Below are 20,024 nucleotides of genomic sequence, written 5' to 3' on the forward strand. Positions count from 1 at the left end.
TGACAGCCGGGGTACCCCTTAATGATTATAGACACAGTGCCCCCACAGCTATGACAGCCGGGGTACCCCATAATGATTATAGACAAAGTGCCCCCACAGCTATGACAGCCGGGGTACCCCATAATGATTATAGATACAGTGCCCCCACAGCTATGACAGCCGGGGTACCCCTTAATGATTATAGACACAGTCCCCCCACAGCTATGACAGCCGGGGTACCCCATAATGATTATAGATACAGTGCCCCCACAGCTATGACAGCCGGGGTACCCCATAATGATTATAGATACAGTGCCCCCACAGCTATGACAGCCGGGGTACCCCATAATGATTATAGATACAGTGCCCCCACAGCTATGACAGCCAGGGTAGCCCATAATGACTATAGACACAGTGCCCCCACAGCTATGACAGCCTGGGTACCCCATAATGACTGTAGACACAGTGCCCCCACAGCTATGACAGCCGGGGTGCCCCCATAATGATGGTATACAAAGTACCTAAACAACTAAAATGATTGTACATACAGTGCTCCCACAAGTATGCCAGCCGGGGTACCCCTATAATGATGAAAGGCACTGTGTCCCCATAGCTATGACAGTCAGGATACCCAAATAATGATGCTATATACAGTGCCCCCACAGCTATGACAGCCAGGGTACCCCCATAATGACTGTAGAAACCGTGCCCCCACAGCTATGACAGCCAGGGTACCCCCATAATGACTATAGACACAGTCCCCCCACAGCTATGACAGCCGGGGTGCCCCCATAATGACTATAGACACAGTGCCCCCACAGCTATGACCGCCAGGGTACCCCCATAATGATTGTAGAGACCATGCCCCACAACTATGACAGCCAGGGTACCCCCATAATGACTGTAGACACAGTGCCCCCACAACTATGACAGCCAGGGTACCCCCATAATGACTATAGACACAGTGCCCCCACAGCTATGACAGCCGGTGTCCCCCCATAATGACTATAGACACAGTGCCCCCACAGCTATGACAGCCGGGGTACCCCCATAATGACTGTAGACACAGTGCCCCCACAGCTATGACCGCCAGGGTACCCCCATAATGATTGTAGAGACCATGCCCCACAACTATGACAGCCAGGGTACCCCCATAATGACTGTAGACACAGTGCCCCCACAACTATGACAGCCAGGGTACCCCCATAATGACTATAGACACAGTGCCCCCACAGCTATGACAGCCGGTGTCCCCCCATAATGACTATAGACACAGTGCCCCCACAGCTATGACAGCCGGGGTACCCCATAATGACTGTAGACACAGTGCCCCCACAGCTATGACAGCCGGGGTACCCCATAATGATTATAGATACAGTGCCCCCACAGCTATGACAGCCAGGGTACCCCCATAATGAGTATAGACACAGTCCCCCCACAGCTATGACAGCCGGGGTGCCCCCATAATGACTATAGATACCGTGCCCCCACAGCTATGACAGCCAGGGTACCCCCATAATGACTATAGACACAGTGCCCCCACAGCTATGACAGCCGGTGTCCCCCCATAATGACTATAGACACAGTGTCCCCACAGCTATGACAGCCGGGGTACCCCATAATGACTGTAGACACAGTGTCCCCACAGCTATGACAGCCAGGGTACCCCCATAATGACTATAGACACAGTGCCCCCACAGCTATGACAGCCGGTGTCCCCCCATAATGACTATAGACACAGTGCCCCCACAGCTATGACAGCCGGGGTACCCCATAATGACTGTAGACACAGTGCCCCCACAGCTATGACAGCCGGGGTACCCCATAATGATTATAGATACAGTGCCCCCACAGCTATGACAGCCAGGGTACCCCCATAATGACTATAGACACAGTCCCCCCACAGCTATGACAGCCGGGGTGCCCCCATAATGACTATAGATACCGTGCCCCCACAGCTATGACAGCCAGGGTACCCCCATAATGACTATAGACACAGTGCCCCCACAGCTATGACAGCCGGTGTCCCCCCATAATGACTATAGACACAGTGTCCCCACAGCTATGACAGCCGGGGTACCCCATAATGACTGTAGACACAGTGTCCCCACAGCTATGACAGCCGGTGTCCCCCCATAATGACTGTAGACACAGTGTCCCCACAGCTATGACAGCCGGTGTCCCCCAATAATGACTATAGACACAGTGCCCCCACAGCTATGACAGCCGGTGTCCCCCCATAATGACTATAGACACAGTGCCCCCACAGCTATGACAGCCGGTGTCCCCCCATAATGACTATAGACACAGTGCCCCCACAGCTATGACAGCCGGTGTCCCCCCATAATGACTATAGACACAGTGCCCCCACAGCTATGACAGCCGGTGTCCCCCCATAATGACTATAGACACAGTGCCCCCACAACAACCATTAAACAAATGGTTCAAATATTGGCTTTAACTTTTTGTCTTAAAAAAGACAAATGTGAACCGTCAAGGGTTAAAGATCCGTTTCTCTGTTCCCGTTCCATTTTTCAGTCCGTTGGGTTCGGAGGTTGGCGCCTCGGCGCTTTGTGTTCCCCCGTGTTCATCTCTCCCGACCCGGCGATGCGTTTGGCCTTTCTGATGTCAGCTAAGATACAAGATGGGAAATGATGGTTTTACTTCTGCGAGCAAAATGTCAGGATAGATTAGCGCCTACTGGGCGGGCGGCGGAGCGGGGATCGGCGTGGCGTCCTAGCACCTCGGCCCCGCCCACCGCTGCTGCTGTATCCCTCTACGAGAAAACCGCTGAGAACTCCAACATCGACAGGCACGACCAACATACTGTGTGCCGCCAATGTTATCACAACAAATGAGTAAAGAGGGATGAAATAACCCAAAGATACAGAGACGGGCAGATGGCACCCGCTAACGAGCGCTCTAACGAGATGTCTGCTATTGTCATAATTGGTCGGAGTCCATACAGATCTGACAGTTACGACGACGCTATGAGACTACAAGACGCGGCTCTCAATCTGCAGGACCAGCTCATGCGTTACATACACTGCAATACTTCACTTGTCCTGCGGGGGCACTGCAGGGAAATTCAACTCTCCATGACTGATCCCGTTTTACAGATCCTGGGATCAGCTTCACCCCCAACTTATGTTATACCCCTAAACGAGAGCTGGGAGGCCTTTGTGATTCATGTCTTCTGCATATAGATGATCAGACCCGATGGTTGGGTTTGGGTTCGGCCACTTGACCCGAACAGCCAATCCGGCATATTGACACCCCAGCAACTAGCCTTGGCCAATCCTAGACATGACTAGTTGCTATGGGCGTGAATTTGCCGGATTGGCAGTTCGGCTGACAAATCGGCGTCATTGGACCGGATCATCGGGTCCACTCATCTCTATACATCATCTGACATCATGTAGCGTCACAAATAAAGGCACGCACTACTTACTCTTAAAGGGATTGTACAATATTAGCAAACACGGTCTTTCCTATTCACATTAATGGACGTAATCTGCAATACCAAATGCGACCTGTGGACAGGGGCGGCGCTGTTTTTGGAAGAAAGTCCAATTTTTGAAAAAAAAAAAAAAAAATCCTGGGATAAGTGTCTGACCATAAACGGGTCCCTCAAAAATCACAACATCCGGATTGTCCTATGGAAACGGACCAGGTCCCGCAGCAGTAGATAAAGCAGATGGCACCAATGTATTCGCAGAGATCCGAATTATTGAAAGGGCTTTGCCAACACCAAAAGTTTAAGAGACCCTATTTCCAAACAAGTCGTCTTTCATCCCCAAACAGCACCACCCTTGTCCACAGGTCGTGCCTGGTATTACATCTTATCTCCATTAAGTAAGGAAAGCTGAGCTGCAATACCACACACAACCTGTGGACAGGGGTGGCGCCGTTTCTGAAAGAAAGAAGCCGTGTTTTTCTAATCCTTTGCTCCTTGATGGAAATTTTCCATGATTGCTCCTGGATGATGAGACAGCCGGAGCCGATTGACTCCATTAAAGCCTCCATTATCATAAGTGTCTCTGTAAATCATGACAGTCTGTACTGCAGGGGAAAGGGATTGCTGTATAAGATGTATGTATAATGCGTAGTCACGTGCGGGGGGCTCCAGGCCAGGCCGTGCCATATGCTCCCAGGGCTTTACATTAAGGGGGTTAAGCTTAATTAATCTGTAGGGGCTCAGCTTCAATCTCTATGAGAATTTCATTATCCGAGGCGGAGGACATGGAGCCGGTGATCACGTGGCATTGCTCAGCTCAGGTCTGGTTTTATATTACAGGATTGGAGCTTTTCCAAGTACCTTGTGGGTGTGTCCTTACACTGCTGTGCTCTGTGCTCTCTGCAGCCAGTGCAATATCCCTGGTGACGTGTAATTAGACCTTTGTGCATATTTTTAGTAGCTGCAGGAATGTAAAATATGGATTTATATTCAAGGATTGGAGCTTCTCTAAGTGCACTGGGGGCGTGTCCTCACACTGCTGTACTTTCTGCCTCCAGTGGTGTGTAATATCTGTGGAATGATGTATAAATATACCTATGTGAATGTTTTTAGTAGCAGCAGGACTGTGAAATATAGATTTATATTTCAGTATTGTAGCTTCTCCAAGTGCACTGGGGGTGTTTCCTCACACTGCTGTGCCCTAAATTCTCTGCCTGACCTTCTCCCCTCTGTTTTGAGTGACTGCTTTAGGATTCAACCCATACGCCTACTGCAGCGTTTACTCAAAGCAGAGGAGGGAACAGAGGAGCGGCAGCTCTATGCAGAGAGCCAAGAGCACAGCAGTGTGAGGACTATAATTACGGCCTACTTCACACAGTATACGTAGTACCATAATGACATCACTATTCACCTTTTTGGCATCTAAAAAGTAAATGAAGCATTTTCCTTTCAACTTTCCATATACGTGGCGCCGTGGCTGCTGCATATCAGAGTGGGCGCCCCCCTAATCTAGTAAGAATAGATCATCAATATCGGAATCAATGGAAACCGGTTTTGTTAGAAAGCCTCCCGTTGGTTGTTCCGGTCATCATCTGCAATCGTTGTGGTTGCCTGGCAGTAACTTTTCTGGTCTACCCCAGTGCCCCCGCAGGGCAGGAGGAGTATTACACCATAAAATCACCGTCATTTGTGTAGCACATTTTGAAGCTTTTCACACAGTCTTCCATAAGAAGGTATTTGATAATGGGAAAACCCCCTACTGAGCCCCCCCCTAATATAACACTAGTGGAGGTCTGGCCTCAGCACATACCTGTGTGAATGCAGCTGTTACCAGGAGCGATGCAGAAGCATTGCCGGAGCGTTTAATGCATAGTCACGTTGCCATGGAGTCTCCAGGGAGACGAATGATTAAAATTAGATCTGATCTTCTGTTGTGTTTGTAGTATTTATGTGCGGACTATGAGGGGGGGGGCGTCAATGGGGGAGAAGCAAAGGTACCGTCCATGGCAGAGATTTGTCTAATTCTTGTAGGACAGGGGGGGGTGTACGAGGAGATCATGGATCAGCACAATGTCAGTCAGCTGCCTCTAAAGCCAGCAGGATCTTGTCATGTATTATAGAAGGTGTGGGCTGTACCCCCGTCTCCAGCGTTACCAGTATGCTCCTGATGTGTCCTGTCTACCAGCGTTTCCAGGCGCCTCTGTGTTCCCTGTGTTTCCTCCAGCTTTTCCAGACGCTGCTGGTGGCTCCCATCTTCCAGCGTTCCCAGACGCCACCAACTCTCCTTCATGGACCTCTCCGTTCCTGTCTGCCTGGGTCCTGTGCCAGCTACTGCCTGCCGTGAGTTCCAGCTCATCCTTCCAAGCCGCACTCCTGCTGTCATCCCAGGCCTGGACTGTGTCCTACATCCCTGTCATCCCTGGCTGCCACCTCGGGCCTAGTCGCACCCGTGGAACGACCTGGTGGCACCCCGCCGCAGCAAGACCATCCCGCTTTGCGGCGGGCTCTGGTGAAGACCAGGTGCCACTTAGACTCCGGTCCCGGGTTGCAGGCTAGTACCATCTCCATCTGCCGCGGTGGTCCAGAGGGTTCACTGGTCCACAGACTCCTCCCTCCTGACTCTTCCCATAGAGACTTTAGTTCAGTTAACGGTGTGACCGTAACATGTGCGCTGTCCACACCTGGAGAAAACAAATAGAAGAGAAGACACAAGGCTTCTTTACTGTAAGATTTATGAATGTGTGGAATAGCTGAGCTCAGGAGCAGAGCACAGCAGGGAGAGGAGAGAGCTTTCCCGTCCGTTCCCATTCTATCCCTTCCCATCTCATCTTTGGTTCTTCTTTGGTATATATTCCAGGGATAACATTCCAGGGATTTGTCTATTTATCTACAATCTATGTAATATCTATCCAGTTACACGTGAGGCCATAGAAGTCGTAGTCAGGTTACAGATAGCGGCACGTCCTCTCTTCTGTGATGACTCTTCTTGGTTGGCAATTGACAATTACATTTTGTTTAGTCCATTAAATATTGAGTGGCGAGATTTGTGTCCTGAGCGGCGCCCGCTGCGCGCCAGGCCTGACACAAAGCTTAATCACATCTCATGCGGGTAAATGTTATGAGCGGGGATGTGCCAAGTGCCCGCATGGTGCAGAGCGCAGTCATGGCGGCATCAGCTCTCGCCTGGAGACCTGGAATTAGAGGGACGCGGGCAATCAACTTTCTTCATAAAACTGCAATCGGGGAGAGAGATGAATGTTCTCATTGCCTCAATAACCCGAGCCGTAGTAATCTACACAAGTGCTGATGCAGCAGAGGCCATGCACCAAGATGTAATGCAGCTCCGAGGAGACATGGGGGGAGGGGGTGGGAGACGTGCCAACTCCATAGCTGCATCCACCTGCAATGAGGAGGGTGGGGAGATCAGGAGAGGACCAGGCTCATCCCCGCTGCAGCACAATGCAGTATAATGCGCACATTGTCTATTATAGGGCCTGCAGACTTTAGCAACGCTCGTCTATTATAGTTCTGATGCATCTAAAACGAAAAAGTAGCAACTTCACAATTAGTCGTAAAACGTTTGGTGTATACAGTCCCCATGCACATCTCTGTGCACCAGCTGTAGTCTGACCCTGCAGTGTATAGCTGGCAAAAGTATTCACATCCCCTCCCTCCCCCCACATTCCTACATTTGCCACATCATATCGCATACCATGTTACCAAAATGTAGTGTTTTATGCGGCACAGAATCTTGGCCATGATCCAGGACCACCGTGATCCAGATTTGGAAGTTTTAGTCCGATATAAGTGAATACAGTGAAAACTCTAGGATTTAAGATAAAAAAAGAGATTGCCGAGGGAGAGAAAAGGGTGCAGAAGTGCAAAACTCACTCCTAACCCCAATACTGTACCTAATAGCCTCGCAGACCCTAGTGGTAAGGGACTACTGGTTGACGGTCCCTTCTCTGTAGTATGTGTTCAGAACAGAAGGAAAATGAACAGAGAGATAAATGTACAGACATAAGAGAATAGGGGAACAGGGCTCAAGCTAGATTAAGCTTCAGGTACGGGTACAGGGTTCCGGATCAGGTTGGGATTTCTGGGTTCCAGATACATTATGATACTACTTTATTATATTAGATTCTTTTCTACATAGTGTTTCAGAAATTGATACACACAGTAAGAGGCTTAACGTTACAGTTACATAAATATACTTCTAGTATCAGCGATACAGCAGATTACAGGTTAACATGACCACATTACATTTCATATGGGGAAACGATTACGGTACAAAAATACATCAGTCACAATAACAAATAGACACAGACTAGACAGAAATGCAAAGAGGTTACTACAGTCGGGGTGTCGGTGCTGTGCTGTTGGTTTGGCAGAAGACACTGCCTGTAGCTCCACTTTTGACAAGAACCAGCGCTTTGCTACCACTGGAGCCTTGGAACAGCTTTCCAGCCCTAACTGGGGCTCTTGGCAGCCTGGTTCCGGTGCTCTTGGCAGCCTGGTTCCGGTGCTCTTGGCAGCCTGGCTCTGGTGCTCTTGGCAGCCTGGCTCTGGTGCTCTTGGCAGCCTGGCTCCAGGTGGTCTTGGCAGCCTGGCTCCGGTGGTCTTGGCAGCCTGGTTCCGGTGCTCTTGGCAGCCTGGTTCCGGTGCTCTTGGCAGCCTGGCTCTGGTGCTCTTGGCAGCCTGGCTCTGGTGCTCTTGGCAGCCTGGCTCTGGTGCTCTTGGCAGCCTGGCTCCAGGTGGTCTTGGCAGCCTGGCTCCGGTGGTCTTGGCAGCCTGGCTCCGGTGGTCTTGGCAGCCTGGTTCCGGTGCTCTTGGCAGCCTGGTTCCGGTGCTCTTGGCAGCCTGGCTCTGGTGCTCTTGGCAGCCTGGCTCTGGTGCTCTTGGCAGCCTGGCTCTGGTGCTCTTGGCAGCCTGGCTCTGGTGCTCTTGGCAGCCTGGCTCTGGTGCTCTTGGCAGCCTGGCTCTGGTGCTCTTGGCAGCCTGGCTCTGGTGCTCTTGGCAGCCTGGCTCCAGGTGGTCTTGGCAGCCTGGCTCCAGGTGGTCTTGGCAGCCTGGCTCCGGTGGTCTTGGCAGCCTGGCTCTGGTGCTCTTGGCAGCCTGGTTCCGGTGGTCTTGGCAGCCTGGCTCCGGTATTCCGGTGTGCACAGTTCTCCAACATGGAGCTCCTGCTGTCGCTGATCCTTTTAGTGGGGATGGGAGGGGATGGGGTGAGAGGCCAAGTTGGTGACACAGGCCAGGGGGTGATGGTCAAAAGCTTGAGCATCTTTCTAAGTACCACTACAAGTCCACAAGATTTGGAGTCAGAAGCGATAGTGGAAAGAGGAAATGGTGTGACTCTGCTTTTCTGATAACATATTGAAAGACAAGTTCCTTTGTGCACTTTAATATCTGCACTTATAAAGATGCACTGGATAAGACCAGGGTTCTGGATCAGGCAGGATTCAGGCTTGGGGTTCAAGGTTCTGGATCAGGCAGAGCCTTGGCTCAGGTATGGGTTGATGGTTCTCAGTCAGGCAGGATCCAGGCTCAGGTACAGGTTCAGGGTTCTCAATTGGGCAGGATCCAGGCTCCGGTACAGGTTTCAGGTCAGCAAAACACAGTCAGTAGTACTACAAGTCACAGGAGAAAGTATAACCAGCCCTGAGTGAACTGAGGATTAGATATTTAAGGCGTTCCTGGATGCCACTCCACAGCTGACTCTCTAGGCTGTCTATTGCTCAACCAAAACCTGTAAACCCTCAACTCAGAAGCAAGATGAAACAATCCAGGTTTACACAAAACAAGCTCCCAGCTCAGCCAATGGAATCAACTCCGCAAGGCAGCTGTCAATCACAGCTCAAACAGGGAATCCCCGGGTATGGATGACGAACTTAACATCACGTTCTCTTTAAAGCCCATAATAAAGTGGCAAAATGCTTTCTCATCTTATATGATGACATTGGGGCACCCGGTCCTGTCGCGATCCCCAAGGTGCGTTGTCCGGCGCGATTCACTAAGATCGTACGCCCGAGATCCTGCAGGTGTCGCTTCTCCGCTGAGGTCCGCCAGAGTTCACCATCTTCTTCCCGGTGCATGTGAGTGCATGTCTTGCAACACAATTTGAATTTTTAATCCCGCGCTCAGTCCAAATCAGTTGGGTTGTCTGATGGCCACGACCCCCAATTTGTGTCGCATGAAAGTCGGCGCGATTGCGCCAAAAACCCCTGTTAAGTGTGGTGCAAAACTGAAATAGTTGGGAAACCCAACGGAAATCAGTCCGCGGACCCTTAGTAAATGTGCCCCATTGTGCCTGCTTGCAGTCACCGCTAGGGGGAGCTCTTTGTATGGGGATGTATACAGGTCTTCACTTCGCCTACAGTGGCCAATGGAGGACAAATACATATCAATATTAGACTCCGAGGGCTGGACTATTGCAGTTATGTAACCCCTAGGTCAGCTTCATTTGAGAAGGGGTGGTCTGAGTGCGGTACTTTTGCATTCAGTCCACTTGAAATCCATACCGATATTGCAAAGCTGCAGCAAACTCGGCTCCGCTACATCTACATACAATAAGACATCTAAGAATAGAGGCCTGGAACGCTGCCGGTTATTTCTTGCCAGGCCGCCGCACATCCTAAATACCGGCCTTTAAGACAACCCATTGCTGTAAACGCATTTCAAAGCTGCCAAACAGCGTTCGTTCCCGCGTGCGGCTTATCTCCCGGGCAGCTGCGGGAAAATCAATTTTAATTAAGAACTTTCTTGTCTCCTTTTCAATTTTTTTTTCTCCAACCAATTCTCACACAAATTTCCATAAAATCTGCATAACACACATCGGCCCTCGCCAACCGCATATTTCCCACAGGTAAAAACCGTCAGGATCGTTGGCAGTGAGATAAAAGTTCTGTGTGTAATTAGTTTGAGGTTCTGCGGCGGCGCCGGAGGAGGTGGCGGTGGTGGAGGACTACCTGTCCTGAACCGGAGACATCCGGGCCGGCGGGAGCCTCGGGGGCCGGAGAGATGAGATCACAGCCGTATTGTCAGCTCTTATCACAAATAATTAGCCAATCCTCGCTCCCCGGAGAGGATAATTATAAAGGAGAGCATTATAATGAACTTCGATCGCTGCAGCTACATCGGAATGACAGGGGGCCAGAGACCGCCGCAACGCGGGATAGATCCAACTTTCTATCACCCGTCACCAGTAATTGATCTCGTGGAAGTTAATTACCTGGTAACAGGAATTAAATTGTCATGAAAGCTATTTTTAGTGGATTGGGGGGGGGGGGGGGGGTGTAGACTTATGCAACCATCACATTTATTGTCCATAGTGAAGAATGAAGCAGATTTGCAAAAGAGACTGGATTCAGAATCGCTTACTGTGTTGTGTATACAGCTAGCATGCTGGTTTATGCGTCTCTATGGTTACAGGCGACAAACAAATCCTGTGTAGTCAGTGTAGGCACAACTGCCAGGTTACGTGACCTTCCATGTCTGGCTCACTGCTTGTTCTTAGGGGCGCACAGATATTTTTCCACCAATGTCCAAGCCTGGAGGGTGCACAGCTGCCCATCTTCTGATTCTTAAAGGGCTAGTGCACCTTCTACTCACTTCCTCTAACCGTTTACAATGTATCTGTGGTTATAAAAGGTACATTGACCAGCTGCTAGGTGTCTGAGCAACAAGTTTCTGACCTTTGGCTTGTCCTTGGCTAGGACTGTTTGTCCTGCTTAATATGTGCTACCTTGGTAAAAGACTCAAACAGACGTAACTGTGCTGGTCTCCCTGACCTAGGCCTGTTTTGTGACTATCCCTACCTTAACCTCAGTTTGTTCTTGACCTGTCTCTTCCTGAGCCCCCTTCGCACCCACATCTTTTGATCTAAGTCCTGTTCCTTGACTATCCCTGCCCTGACCTTGACTCGCTCCAGACCAGTATCTGCCTGAGCCCCTGATGTTTTGCACCCACCTCTTTTGATCTCAGTCCTGTCCCTTGACTCTTCTTGCCTTGACCTTGGTTTACTCCTGACCAGTCACTGCCTGAACCCCTGATGCCTTGCATCTACATCTTTTGATCTAAGGCTTGTTCCTTGACTCTCCCTACCTTGACCTCAGTTTGTTCCTGATCAGTCTGAGCCCCTCATGCCTTGCAGCCACATATTTTGATCCTGTACCTTGACTATCTATGAGCTGACCTTGGCTTGCTCCTGACTAGTCTCTGCCTGAGATCCTGATGCTGTGAACCACATCTTTTGATCTAAGTTCTATTCCTTGACTCTCCCTGCCTTAATCTTGGTTTTCTCCTAACCGGTCTCTGCCTGACCTCCTGATGCCTTGCACCTACATCTTTTGATCTCAGTTCTCTTCCTTGACTATCCCTACCTTGACCTAGGTTTGCTCCTGGCCAGTCTCTGCCTGAGCCCCTGATGCTGTGCATCCACATCTTTTGATTTGAGACCTGTTCCTTGAATATCCCTACCTTGACCTTGGCTTGCTCTTGACCAGTCTGAGTGACTGAGCCCCCGGTGATTTGTGCCCTCATCTCTTGATCTCTCAGTTGCCACACATTCTAGGACTGCTTTGAGATGTAGCAGTCCGGTCCGTTCCCGTGGAGACACAAATATCTTAATAATCTTTATAATAAGGAAAAACTGTAGAAATTCCTTTCTTTTAGATGACTTCCAGCAATACATAATCAGACCATCCATATCAGAAGTGAAATCTGATAGCAGAAAGAAGTCGTCCTTTGGGCCCCCTCAAGCACCAGGGCCCGGCTCATGATAATTAAGTTATCACCTTGATCAGACGACTTGTCGGGTCTGTAATTTCAATCTGAACCAATAATATCGTGTGTGGCCCCCGGCTGCTCCCTGTGTGAGAGTGTTCAGTCAGGGTAAGTGGAGTATGAATGGGAAATGTCTGATGAGCGGGATGAGACAATGCGGCCGATCCCGTTGGACTACTCCGGCATCGAGGAGAAGCGGCGCAGAAAACATTCATTACATCTGCTTGCACAGCTTTTATAATTACAGACACAGAAATCTGCCGCCAGCACGAGGCTCCATTGTGTTCGGAGACTGCAGTTTTAATAAATTAGAATAAGTTACAATAGAAATATCCGCTTCATTATTTGCAGATTCTGCCGGAAATAAAGAGATGTCACCAACATGAGACATCCGAATGTAAATAATAGGGAATGATTACTCATTAATTCTGTATGGATTTTTTTTTATATTTTTCATGTTATTTATAGAACTATAGATGTATCTACACATATGCCGGATGCTGCTTTTCTGGCACAGAGTTCCAAATCCAACTCCTCTGCACTGGGATCCTCACACTGCTGTGCTCTGTGCTTTCTAGAGCCAGGTACTGCACCTGGAGAGATATGTAATCATACCTTTCTTATGTTATTGTTAGCAGCAGGACTGTGAAATGAATTTATATTCCAGGATTGTAGCTCTTCCAAGTGCACTGGGGTGCGTCCTCACACATATGTGCTCTCTACACATTGGTCCAGAGACAATACCTACTACTGCTTGCAATAAGACCTTTGTCTATGTTGTTAGTAGCAGCAGGACAGTGAAAATGTGTATATTACAGGATTGTAGCTTCTCAAAGTGCACTGGGGTGTGTCCTCACACTGCTGTGCTCTCTGCAGACAGTATTAGGTATTGTGTCTGGAGCAATGTGTAATCAGACCTTTGTGTATGTTGTTAGTAGCAGCAGGACAGTGAAAAATTGATTTATATTCCAGGATCTTAGCTTCTCAAAGTGCACTGGGATGTGTCCTCACACTGCTGTGCTCTTTGTAGGCAGTATTAGGTATGGTCCATGGAGCAATGTGTAATCTGTTGTTAGTAGCAGCTGGACTGTTATAGATAATATTGGACCTTTTTACAATGCACTGTAGCTGTTTCCTGACACTTCAATGCTCTTAGCTCTCTGTATTGAGCTGCTCCACATCCCATCATTAGTCTCCTCTTTAGTCATAGTATTCTGGGTGTTTGCAGTTACCACTAGGGGGAGCTCTCTGTAATTTTAATTAAGTACTAAACTTTTACATTCGGTATAAGTAAATAATGCGCTGCCATACCAATTTCTGCCTAAGGACATGAGAGGTGCTGTTGCAGAGTACACAGAGAACAGCAGTGTGAGGGCACTTGGAGAAGCTAAGATCCTGGAATATAAATCTATATATCACAGTCCTGCTGCTACTAACGGCATACACAAAGGCCTGATTACACATGTCTCCAGGGACAATACCTATCACTGGCTGCAGGCTGCATGTTCATACCTGCTGATAGGTTCCCTTTAGATATAGTATTCTGGATGTTTTCAGTTGCCACTAGGGGGAGCTCTCTGTAAACAGTTGTCATTAAGCAGTTAAATTTTACATGAAATATTATAAAAGGTTGCGCTGTCTCAGCACACGAGAGGCGATATTTTTGGAAATAATAATCCACATTTTTGTAAGACATGAATAATCATACAATTGAGATGTCGTGGGTTTGAGACCTCATCATTGACTCTGTTTTGTCTTGCAGATGGGAAGATTTATGCCCTCGGAGGAATGGGTGCGGACACCTCCCCTCAGGCCTTGGTAAGACTCTACGAGCCAACAAAGGATAACTGGGTGCCGCTGCCCTCCATGCCCACGCCACGATATGGAGCCTCCACTTTCCTGCGAGGGAACAGAATCTACGTCCTAGGTCAGTGCTGTACATCCGGATCATCTGCATCCAAACTCTACATGTCATGTCTGCTCTGTCAGGGATCCATTGCCAAAAGTTACTGGGGGATTCTGATGAGTAAACAGCACAAATCCACCATAAAACGGATAAGGACCAAGCTCCCTGCATCCTGTGCAGTACTGCAGCGTGTGAACTCATCCTTACTATCTGCAGAAATTTAGTACAGAAAATTCTGGGAAAATAGCTGGGAATGGGTTTAATTTGGCAGCAAGATAGAGAGATAGATAGGAGATGGATAGATAGGAGATGGATAGATAGGAGATGGATAGATAGGAGATGGATAGATAGGAGATGGATGGATAGATAGGAGACGGATGGATAGATAGGAGACGGATGGATAGATAGGAGACGGATGGATAGATAGGAGACGGATAGATAGGAGACGGATAGATAGGAGACGGATAGATAGGAGACGGATGGATAGGAGATGGATGGATAGATAGGAGACGGATGGATAGATAGGAGACGGATGGATAGATAGGAGACGGATGGATAGATAGGAGACGGATGGATAGATAGGAGACGGATGGATAGATAGGAGACGGATGGATAGATAGGAGACGGATGGATAGATAGGAGACGGATGGATAGATAGGAGACGGATGGATAGATAGGAGACGGATAGATAGGAGACGGATAGATAGGAGACGGATAGATAGGAGACGGATAGATAGGAGACGGATAGATAGGAGACGGATAGATAGAAAGATATGAGATATATAGATAGGGGATGGATAGATAGGAGACGGATAGATATGAGATATATAGGGGATGGATAGATAGGGGATGGATAGATAGGGGACGGATAGATAGGGGACGGATAGATAGGGGACGGATAGATAGGAGACGGATAGATAGGAGACGGATAGATAGGAGACGGATAGATAGGAGACGGATAGATAGGAGACGGATAGATAGGAGACGGATAGATAGGGGACGGATAGATAGGAGACGGATAGATAGGGGACGGATAGATAGGAGACGGATAGATAGGGGACGGATAGATAGGGGACGGATAGATAGGAGACGGATAGATAGGAGACGGATAGATAGGAGATGGATATGGGATAGATAAATGCATAATAAGCTATTAGATAGATAAAAAAGATCAATACAAAAATAAGTTTTCCACCAACATCTCGTGCAAAAGGTAAATCAATTTATTGGAGCCAAATAGATGATACTGTTACTAGACAGATGGTTCTTTTCTCATGCTGCTGTGTAATCTCCTCCTGTGCTGGTCCCATGAGCTGACACTCTGTCTATAGACAGCTGAGATATCTGGCTCTGTATTATTAGCTGCATTTTGTCACATTTTCGGTGCGGGGCCCCATCCTTCGCTGCCGCTATACCTGATCTTTTCTTCTAATTTCCTCGGAGTTCTCAGCGCGATGCTGAAGGCCAATCTCACCCCGGGGCCCTCAGAGATTTGGGGGCCAAGCAGCAGAGCTCCATCCAATTACAGTGTAAAGGTTCACGTCAAAATTAAACAGTCTCCTGGGCGGAGGTGTTAAAGCGCTAACAGCAGCGGCCTGTGGATGGTCCTCGGGGAGAAGCCTGAGAAATAGCTGAGACGGAGTTCCTCCATGTTTACTGGAGAGCAGAGATAAATGCCCAGAGGCTTCTACATGATTGAGCTGTACATGGATTTAAAGGGACACTCCACCTGCCTTTCAATTCTACACCACAGGATAAGCCATAACATCAGAATATCTGGATCAGAACATACAGTGAGGTTATTTCCAGTATCTCTGGTGGCCTTGGTCAGTGAAGGGGTTCATGGAAGGATTTCTGGAAGTTTAGGGCAATGAATAGGTTAATGCAGTATACTTGGTGGCCTAAGGTGATTAAGAAGTTATGTCAAAGGTCATGACTCTCTAAGGCAGTATAGGGGCTGATGTCAGCATACGTGGTGGTCTGGGGCAGTGAGGAAGTTAATGTTAATGTACCTGGTGGTCTATGGTAGTGAAGAGTTAACATAAATATATTTGGTGGTCCTGGACAGTGAAAAGGTTAATGTCAATATACTTGGTGGTCTAGGGCAGTAAAGAGGTTAAGAGTCAATATACCTGGTGGTCTAGGGCATGGAGTGGCTAATGTAAGGATATCTAGTGCAGGGAGTGACTGGAGAGAACTGTGCAGCAGTCACTGTATATAACTGCACAGTTCTCTATATGATCAGGCAGGACAATCCAGCAGCACTCTACCTGATCATTAAGGATACATTCAGTGTTATTGTGGTGTCCAACAAGGAATCTGCACAACAAATTGCCACTTACCCCTTCACTTAAATTTGGTTTGGGGGAGGGAGGTCATAGTTTATTAGTTGAAGGGGCTGCGCCTAGTCTAGATATTTTATCGGGGTGCACCGATTAAAGGGATGGGGAGTCCGCATTAATGGGTGTTAATATAGTGAGAGAGTCTACAAAGAGTGTCTCTCTAGAGGAGAACATGGACAACCTACTAAAGGGAACCTGTCACCATGAGACCCATTTTTAGCACTCCCCCAGTCCCCACAGAGCGTAGTACATACACCGCCAAAGTGTTTTTGTATAAAAAAATTGGTTTTACAGAAAAAAAGATATGTTATATTGTACCTTTCATTAGCATCTGCTGTGTGACTAGGCAGTTGCCTTTTGGGAGGGGCTGGAAAGGAGCAGTTCCCCCCCCCACCCTTGGGAAACAGCTTCTCCATGTGAGCTTTTCAAATATATGAAAACACCCATCACTGGGCTTAGCCACGCCCCCTGCTCCTCTACAGCCAATCCCGAGTGTTGGGAGTTATTCATATATTTGAAAAGGTCACATGTTTCTCAAGGGTGGGGGGGAACTGCTCCTTTCCAGCTCCTCCCAAAAGGCAACTGCCTAGTCACACAGCAGATGCTAATGAAAGGTACAATATAACAAATCTTTTTTTCTGTAAAACCTATTTTATATACAAAAACACTTTGGCGGTGTATGTACTACGCTCTGTGGGGACTGGGGGAGTGCTAAAAATGGGTCTTCTGGTGACAGGTTCCCTTTAATTTCATTGAGATTGGTTTAATACTTTATTTCCCCTGCAGAGGCGCTGCAGCGAAATCAAACACTTGCTGCCAGGTTGTAAAACATATTAGGAAAATTACTGAATTTTCCCCCGTGGCATTCCTGACATTATCACACCCAGTCAGTCCCATGTAAATTGACTCTGAAGGTTCACGGGTGATGAATGATGGCGCCGGTTCTGCGCGGCAGCGGAATAATGTGATATATATATAGAGTAATATATTCATGAACGGTGTCTCGCGGGACTCAATAGGTCGATAACGGGGGATTATGTAAGGATCTCATCTTATTTTAACCTTGTAAATAAGGTAGACCCCCGCCGTGTGTCATAGATCACTGCCGCCCGAGGGGATCTCAGAATAGCAGCGCTCAGTATATCTAGACACGAATACATTGTATATATTATTGTATGTAAAACCTTATGAAAATGGGAACATTTCAGGCAGATCCTGCAAGATGCTGAACAATTTGGGTTAAAGGGATAATTTTTCGGACCTGTGCTATGATAACAAAAAGCCCTACAAATTTTTCAATGGGTGAGCTGTGTGACCCCTTTAAGTGATCAGAATTTGGGGGCTGAGTGGCAGTAACCTAGCTCACAGTTTCATCAATAGATGATAATGGGGCTGTTGGATCCCCACCAATCTTATGACCTATCCTAATCCTATGACCTGACTTAACCCCTTTACGTATTGTCCAATACAAAAACTATGTTGTATTTTTGTAGCAAAAAGCCATCTCAAATGGCCACCCCTTTAAGAAAGTAGAGAGTTTCTTAAGATTGTAACTTTCCTGCCTTGAAGGACTCGACATGTCTGACACATCCTGTACATGGCATTGTCATCTTTGAGATTTGTGCAATTCTCTCTTTGGCCTGCGGAGGCAGTGTAGGAAAATGTAACACTTGTTTCTAAGTTTACTCAAATAGAGCCCCAGTAGTAACAGACTCAATAATGGAAGTCTATGGGACTCTGCAGACAAGAAGAAACTGTCCAATATAGATTAACCATTTATTGTCAATGATCTAACACGTAAAATTAAGTCTCTGGTTCCGATCCATATTTTTGTCTTTTGGACAGGGGGCAGGCAAGGTAAACTCCCGGTAACAGCCTTTGAAGCCTTGGACCTAGAGGTAAAGAGCTGGACTCGATATCCCAGCATCCCAAGCAGGCGTGCCTTTGCCAGCTGCACCATGACGGAGACGTCCTTCTTCAGTCTTGGTGGTCTACAGCAACCCGGACCCCACAACTTCTACTCCCGCCCTCACTTTGTAAACACTGTGGAGATGTTTGACACCGAACAAGGTGAGTGCAAGAGACAATGCAACAACCTGTGGTTTCTGGCAAGTATTGTACATCTCTATCCTTATCCATAGGGGGCAGTATTATAGTAGTTCTATCCTTATCCATAGGGGGCAGTATTATAGTAGTTCTATCCTTATCCATAGGGGGCAGTATTATAGTAGTTATATTCCTGTACATAGGGGCAGTATTATAGTAGTTATATTCTTGTACATAGGGGGCAGTATTATAGTAGTTATATTCTTGTACATAGGGAGCAGTATTATAGTAGTTATATTCTTGTACATAGGGGGCAGTATTATAGCAGTTATATTCTTGTACATAGGGGGCAGTATTATAGTAGTTATATTCTTGTACATAGGGGGCAGTATTATAGTAGTTATATTCTTGTACATAGGGGGCAGTATTATAGTAGTTATATTCCTGTACATAGGGGGCAGTATTATAGCAGTTATATTCTTGTACATAGGGGGCAGTATTATAGTAGTTATATTCTTGTACATAGGGGGCAGTATTATAGCAGTTATAGTCTTGTACATAGGGGGCAGTATTATAATAGTTATATCCCTGTACAAAGGGGTAGTATTATAGTAGTTATATTCCTGTACATAGGGGGCAGTATTATAGTAGTTATATTCTTGTACATAGGGGGCAGTATTATAGTAGTTATATTCTTGTACATAGGGGGCAGTATTATAGTAGTTATATTCTTGTACATAGGGGGCAGTATTATAGTAGTTATATTCTTGTACAGTATTATAGTGGTTATATTCTTGTACATAGGGGGCAGTATTATAGTAGTTATATTCCTGTACATAGGGGGTAGTATTATAGTAGTTATATTCTTGTACATAGGGGGCAGTATTATAGTAGTTATATTCTTGTACATAGGGAGCAGTATTATAGTAGTAATATTCTTGTACATAGGGGGCATTATTATAGTAGTTATATTCCTGTACATAGGGGGCAGTATTATAGTAGTTATATTCTTGTACATAGGGGCAGTATTATAGTAGTTATATTCCTGTACGTAGGGGGCAGTATTATAGTAGTTATATTCCTGTACATAGGGGGCAGTATTATAGTAGTTATATTCTTGTACATAGAGGGCAGTATTATAGTAGTTATATTCTTGTACATAGGTGGCAGTATTATAGTAGTTATATTCTTGTACATAGGGGGCAGTATTATAGTAGTCATATTCTTGTACATAGGGGGCAGTATTATAGTAGTTATATTCTTGTACATAGGGGGCAGTATTATAGTAGTTATATTCTTGTACATAGGGGGCAGTATAATAGTAGTTATATTCTTGTACATAGGGAGCAGTATTATAGTAGTTATATTCTTGTACATAGGGGGCAGTATTATAGTAGTTATATTCTTGTACATAGGGGGCAGTATTATAGTAGTTATATTCTTGTACAGTATTATAGTGGTTATATTCTTGTACATAGGGGGCAGTATTATAGTAGTTATATTCCTGTACATA

The 20,024-nt window shown here is 47.0% G+C and overlaps 1 protein-coding gene across 1 annotated transcript in view; it reads left to right on the top strand.

Moving 5' to 3' along the window:
• Window positions 1-20,024, top strand: part of KLHDC8B (kelch domain containing 8B) — an 86,698-nt gene that overhangs the window by 32,890 nt on the left and 33,784 nt on the right. Inside the window, exons 3-4 of the mRNA XM_072127218.1 lie at window positions 13,980-14,144; window positions 18,311-18,535. Of these exons, the coding sequence (XP_071983319.1) occupies window positions 13,980-14,144; window positions 18,311-18,535 (390 nt within the window). The remainder of the gene's footprint in view (window positions 1-13,979; window positions 14,145-18,310; window positions 18,536-20,024) is intronic.

Source organism: Engystomops pustulosus, chromosome 10, assembly GCF_040894005.1.
Source record: "Engystomops pustulosus chromosome 10, aEngPut4.maternal, whole genome shotgun sequence".
Lineage (NCBI taxonomy): Eukaryota > Metazoa > Chordata > Amphibia > Anura > Leptodactylidae > Engystomops > Engystomops pustulosus.